The following is a 5996-nucleotide window of genomic DNA, read 5'->3' as shown; positions in this document are numbered from 1 at the left end:
ATAATGTACATGTATCTTAAGTAAATATTAAAAATAATTAAGAGATATGTTTATCTAATTAAGATTTACATAACAAATAAAAAGAACCACAAAAAATATTTACAAAAAATGTAAGTGTATTTAAATAATAAATTGTAAGTTTTTGTTTGCACAGCATGTAAGTAACAGTTTTACAAATTCTCTCTGATCCTTAATTTCAGAATTTTATGAAACAGAACAATTGGACTTTTCATTTGATTTTGAATCTGCTTTTTCAATTTCCATTAGTAATGTATAGAAAATATCTGAAACAGACTATAACAATAAATTAGAAGTTATATAACTGAATATGAAATGTTCTCACTAGTATCAAATCTAGATCAACTAAGAATGTTAAGCTGAAATATCTGTTTAGAAAAATAAGGTATCCATAATAGTATGAAAATGGCCTCAATAACGAAATTTAGTAAATTTTTTGAAAAAACCAGTTTTCCTTATATGTACTTATTCTAATAATTCATAACATTTATCATTCCAAACAAACACAATTATTTGGTAGTCAAACTTGGACATTTTTGCCAATTTTTTTAATTTGTCCATTAATATTAATGTTTCATATTGAATGAATGAAGGTATACAACTCATATTCTGAAATCTGGTTTTCTTAGATATACAAGAATTTATAATTCATAAGAAAAAAAATGAACCTCATTCAATATGAAATATGTTGATAATAGTGGGAAAATACAAAAATACTGGAAAAAAAATGCCAAAAATTGTCAGGTTTGACTATCAAAATTATTGTGTTTAACTGTAGTGATTCTAAACGTCATGAGTAACTAAAGTAAGTGTAAAGAATAATAGAAAAAATAAGTTTACAAAACTTATTAAACTAACCCCTACAAGAGTCATTTTCATATTCTTATGAATCCTAGTGCTTTAAATCACTACACTTACTGTGTTTTGCTTGGCTGAAGCTTCTAGAAAAGCAGCATTCCAGTCTTCTGCAAGTTTTCTGCCTTCTTCAGTTGATATCATTCTTTCCATGTGTAGATCGGTTTTATTACCAACTAGTACAATTGGGACACTAACAAGAAAACTATTGTAACTTATAAGCTGTATTATTTTGAACACTTACTGTAATTTTCCTGTTATATCTAGTAATTTTTCATAAATTACTTTAATAACTTCAAAAGATTTTGTACTTGTTATGCTATAAACTAAAACATAACCATGAACATCAATGCTGTATTGAGACGGAAAAATAGAATATTCATCTTGTCCAGCTGTATCAACTAATTTTAATTCATATTCTTGAGAATTTATTCTAGTGGATTTTGTAAATGCTAGAAAAAAATGTCACTATAAAGAAATATAATAAATACTTACTAATCAACTTAACTGTTTTCTATTGTGGGATCATAAGAGTCAACAAACTGTCCTTCAACAAATTGGATGCTCAAGGATGATTTTCCTAAAACGCATATAGTTTGTATAAAACATAAAGACAATATATCCTTCTTTTACTAACCTACTGATCTGTATCCCATAACAGCAATTTTACGTTGTTTTGAAGGCATTTTACTTTTTACTGATATGAAATTGATAATTTTAATTAACCTGTTTGAACAAGGAAAAATAAAAAGGGCACTATCACTTCTTCAAGAACAGCTCTAATATCCACAATATCGGCTTTTAGCCATAACTATGCATGAAAATAAGTAGTTTCAGTATTGAATTGTAAGTTTATAGAGATATAAACATCATGTAATTTACGTTCAATTAATTCAGTGTAAGTTTCGTATTCCCAATACAAACAAACCAACCAATACGTCACTATAATATACTGACTAGTAATCTCTAATATGCCTAAAAAACTTTCTTGGCATATCAAATATAATATAGTCCCATAACTCACAATTTAGTTCTGAAACAGGGTAAAAAAAATAGTAACTAATCTTAAATGTCAAATAACTAAATATATTCGCAGATTACTGTTGCGCCCCGAGTCGTTACGTATATTTGAGACACTGACAGTGATTTCTCACCGCTAGCGCTTAAGTGCCACAAACTACTACAAGAGGTCAGTAGATCCGTAATTAAAAATGTATTGCATTTTATTGGCCAGTATTTAAATATAAAGGCTAAGATATTTAATTCTATTCAACTTTCAACAGCTTATTTTACAAAATTTAAGAGGAAATTCTAAAGTATTCCCTTTTTATAAGTATTAAGTGGTTCAAAATATGTTGTTGAAAACTAGAAAAGATTAAAAATACAACTTTACAAGATAACTTTTAATAAGAAAACATAACAAAATAACAGAAATCCAGAAATTCAAAAATTCAATTTCTAATAGTTAAATAATAAATAGTTTATTATTTAATTTTTTATTTCTTGTAAATCAGTTTCTACAACTGTAACTTCTTTCCCTGGTGATTTGAGAGTAAATATCACAGGTATTGATGCTAGACATGGATTGTCATTTTTTTCTAAATGTCGAATCCATGAAAGAACTGAATCTCTTCCTGATGTCCCTGTAGCACAAACAGAATAAATTACTCCTTCAGGTTGCTCATGAACAGAAGGAATAAGGTTCAACTTCTTTTCCTGGGGAGTGCTTATAGTGAACAAGGGCACTTCTATATTGCTTACATCTGAATAAAATATAAAATAGGTACTTTGTTAAATAAATGCTTTATTTAGCATGTATATTACTTGCCATCTAAATTTTCAACTTCTGTATTAACTGGTTTTGGATCTCCTCTTAGAATGAAGTAATTAACACACTTATTTTTAATCCAAACTTTGAAAGTACCTTCAACATAAACTGGGTTTTCTTTATTGTGTTCACTTAACAGTTTCTTCTGGGTTATTGACTGAGCACTTACTATCCATGTATCTTCTACAGAATCTGGAATATCAGATGTCTACAAATAAAAGACATATGTAGAAAACAAATATTGTAATTTCTCAAAATAGTGATGATACAATTAAAGAATTTTTTTACCTTAAAAACTGTTATACTAGTTTGAACATCCACACTTGCAATCCTGGCAATAGCTATTTTTGCAAGTTCTAGAACATCATTAGGTAAAGGGTCCGGTACTGGCCATGGACTAAGGTTTTTAAATTTAGGCATCCAATACATCATTCTCCAGAATTTTCTAAGTGGGTATCCACGTTTGCCAAATATGTTTAGTAAAATGCTTTCAATTTCAAAATCTGGCATTACTCCTAAAAAGTATCTATAGGGCTTTTATTTTATGCATTTTATTTAAAAGTACCCACCATTATCTTCCATCTGTTCTAAGAGATCAATAATGCACTGTTGCTGTTTTGGATAGTGCATAAATTCAGCTTGAAAAATATTAGTTGGGATAAATCTACCTTTTGGCATCACATCAATTAAAGCTTTATATACTTCTAAATCTTTATGAACACCAAATTCCTTCATATTTTTTAAAGCTGCATAAATAAACTCTACATGGCCTCTTCTATGAGAGCCTCTTGTCTCGAAAATTTTAACCATTTCTAAGTAATTTTTCTTGTTCTTCTCTTTCACACGATCAAAGTCTGTAACTGCTACAATTTCTTTTGTAGTTTCATTTTTCGAAAGTAATGTAGACGAAGTTATAAACGCTCTTTTAGGTGATTCATGAAAAATTAAATGCATACTGTTTTTACTTTGTAGAATGGTATTTATATAACCACTTAATACTTTTCTAAACATTTCGAAACATTCACTTCATTTTAAATATATACGGCAACTTTTGATTCTTAGTCTTATTTCTTTAATAATAGCTTTAATTATTTTCTAAAAAATAAACATTTTATCTACTCAAATGAAAACTAACACCGCAACTAGATTTAAATGATATAGATAAAATTGTGGTTAAGTCTGATCGCGTCTGGTCCATGTCGGCATTTCGCGTTGAATTTTAATTCACCTTGAATGTTCAAATTGACTCAACTAGAGAACAAAAATGTGTATATCTATAGACGTAGTACAAGGCAAGCTATCACGACTTTTACTAACTTTTGCATCTGTATTTTAAAACTTATTTCAGAGTCAGTTAATAATAATTATATAAATTCACTTCAGGTGTACCTGTATACATATTTTAATATGAAAAAATATATATTAAAACGTATATTTACTTCGTTTATGTCAATTTTAAAAAAATTTTATGATTGTTAAAAAGCGGCAACTTGAGATGTTTATGAATGCATCCATAGATAATGGATATATAATACTTCCTGATCTACTATATTGAATCTCTTATCTATGAGTGCACCATGATCGCTGACTCTGTGATAACTTATTGACTCTATGAGCGTGGGTTGCTGTTCAATTGTTGCCGTTTTGCTGTGTTCGTTCTGTACTCGCCGCTTTTCGTATATTAGTCGGTAATTGTAGGTCCGTGTGATGTGTCGGTTCTTTCGACTGGTGCTGGTGTAAAGTGTCGTTATTTTAACATTGCAAAATTTACAGCTCAAAGAGCTTCAAAGTTTAAGTCATTTTCAATGTGTATGGCTCTTGTGGTAAGTAAAAGTTGTTTAAATTTAGGTGGAGTATTTTTAAAATTTCTGAAACCTGTGGGTTTGTCTAATGATTGGTACTACTTTTTGCCCTCATTTTAACGAGGGCTTGTATTGAAAATGTACTAAAAGATCACAATATACCCTTAACATACTTCTTCGAATTAATATGCCTATTTTAATGGATATTCAGATTGTTCTTTACAATGCTAAAGATTTTTGGACCATGAAATACGTGAAATAAGGTTTTATTCAGTATAAATTATTAATTCAAGGTTAGAACTTTTTTTTACACTTGCACGTTAATTTATTTTACTAACTCTATTTAAACTGCTTGTGGCTTTTATTGGGCAAAAATATTATTAATTTTTATAATCTCATCATTTGTTATAATATACAATTTAAATGTATGCGTTGCGTTTTGGGTTTTTCCTTGTTTTCTTTTTTTACAAAATGTGACAGAAAATAAAATAATTGTGTAATTAATAATTAGGTGTTTATAATAAATTGTTATCCATTTTGAATGTACTTTTATGAAAGTCACAATGATTAGAGCGATTGTAAGATAATGCAATAACGTCTGATATTTAGTATATAGGTAGGTAGGTACCTACCTACCACACGTTTTATTTATTGTGAAATGAGTAAAGTTATCCCAAGTTTCTTATATTAGATCTACTTATACATTCCTTTATTTACAAAAAATTATAGTATGCAGCTACAGTAATATTCTCTTTTTTTTGTCTACAGTTATCGCAATATCTTGGTGTGAACTTGAAAAAAGCACAACTATTACAATGAATTCTACTTAAAAAAAATTGTGTAATCAGATTAAAATTATTTCATAATTGGTTGCATTATTGATCAAATTTTAGTTTTTGAGGAATTCTGTAGGGTGTAGCTGAACACTGATTTGTATAAACCAGAAAAATGCATACACGAATGTTATACGTGCTTTATTAGTTTATAACATGTTAAATTGTTATCATTATTCCGAATTTATCACCTTGTTATTTTATCTATAATGTGATGAGTTTGTTTTTATATAAATTTATAGTCTTGAATGGTTTCTGCTTTTTAATGGAAGTTAAAGTGAAGGAAACACAGCAAGTAGGTTTTCACAATTTTTTTTATTCAACATGTGACATACAGTATGTTTTACTAAACACTGGATTTTTGTGATATGAATATACTTTTAGGTATTAAATCTCAAAACATTTTTCCAAAATACGATCATTTTTGAATCATGCATTCGTAATTATACATACATATATACGTCTGTATAAAGTAAAACATACATTGACAATTAACATTAGAATTATATGTGTACATCATTGATGTATATGAATAATGGTGACTCATCGCATAAGGCGTTTTATATGTACAAGATGAAACTAGGGCCAGTACCTTTTTTATCTGCACAGTAGGTTTTATATAATTTATGATAATATTCGTAATTATCAGTCATTACAATT

General features: G+C 28.3%; 2 protein-coding genes across 4 annotated transcripts; both read right to left on the bottom strand.

Annotated features, from left to right (window-relative positions):
- Positions 1-34: 34 nt before the first annotated feature.
- LOC112903971 (GTP-binding protein Rheb homolog) lies at positions 35-1983 on the bottom strand. 2 transcript variants are annotated; one of them, XM_025979366.1, is made up of 6 exons: positions 1756-1982; positions 1511-1684; positions 1382-1453; positions 1118-1325; positions 937-1066; positions 35-294 (listed from the first exon to the last, which is right to left on the bottom strand). In XM_025979366.1, exons 2-6 carry the CDS (start codon positions 1557-1559, stop codon positions 205-207), a joined length of 549 nt encoding a protein of 182 aa, XP_025835151.1. In that variant the 5' UTR covers positions 1560-1684; positions 1756-1982; the 3' UTR covers positions 35-204. The 2 variants fall into 2 exon arrangements, with proteins under 2 accessions (XP_025835151.1, XP_025835150.1); XM_025979365.1 differs by having other exon boundaries at positions 1511-1983.
- A 338-nt stretch (positions 1984-2321) lies between these two features.
- Positions 2322-4080, bottom strand: LOC108743789 (evolutionarily conserved signaling intermediate in Toll pathway, mitochondrial). Of its 2 annotated transcripts, none has more exons than XM_018479380.2 (4): positions 3271-3362; positions 2990-3227; positions 2702-2909; positions 2322-2636 (listed from the first exon to the last, which is right to left on the bottom strand). In XM_018479380.2, the coding sequence occupies exons 2-4, from the start codon at positions 3209-3211 to the stop codon at positions 2362-2364; spliced, it is 705 nt and encodes a 234-aa protein (XP_018334882.1). In that variant the 5' UTR covers positions 3212-3227; positions 3271-3362; the 3' UTR covers positions 2322-2361. The 2 variants fall into 2 exon arrangements, with proteins under 2 accessions (XP_018334882.1, XP_018334881.1); XM_018479379.2 differs by having other exon boundaries at positions 2323-2636; positions 2990-3216; positions 3271-4080.
- Between the last annotated feature and the right edge of the window lie 1916 nt (positions 4081-5996).

The sequence above is a fragment of the Agrilus planipennis genome, unplaced genomic scaffold (assembly GCF_000699045.2).
Source record: "Agrilus planipennis isolate EAB-ADULT unplaced genomic scaffold, Apla_2.0 scaffold899, whole genome shotgun sequence".
In the NCBI taxonomy this organism is placed as follows: Eukaryota; Metazoa; Arthropoda; class Insecta; order Coleoptera; family Buprestidae; genus Agrilus; species Agrilus planipennis.
This window is presented reverse-complemented; position numbering and strand designations above follow the sequence as displayed.

Excerpts from the sequence above, each read along its gene's own strand:
- LOC112903971 (XM_025979365.1), bottom strand. The coding sequence starts at position 1,559 with ATGCCTTCAAAACAACGTAAAATTGCTGTTATGGGATACAGATCAGTA. Across the intron at positions 1,454-1,510 it reads TATGGGATACAGATCAGTAG|GAAAATCATCCTTGAGCATC; the intron begins GTTAGTAAAAGA and ends TATGCGTTTTAG. Across the intron at positions 1,067-1,117 it reads GATATAACAGGAAAATTACA|TGTCCCAATTGTACTAGTTG; the intron begins GTAAGTGTTCAA and ends TTTTCTTGTTAG.
- LOC108743789 (XM_018479379.2), bottom strand. The coding sequence starts at position 3,712 with ATGTTTAGAAAAGTATTAAGTGGTTATATAAATACCATTCTACAAAGT. Across the intron at positions 3,217-3,270 it reads AGAACAGATGGAAGATAATG|GAGTAATGCCAGATTTTGAA; the intron begins GTGGGTACTTTT and ends GATACTTTTTAG. Across the intron at positions 2,637-2,701 it reads AGAAGTTGAAAATTTAGATG|ATGTAAGCAATATAGAAGTG; the intron begins GCAAGTAATATA and ends TATTTTATTCAG.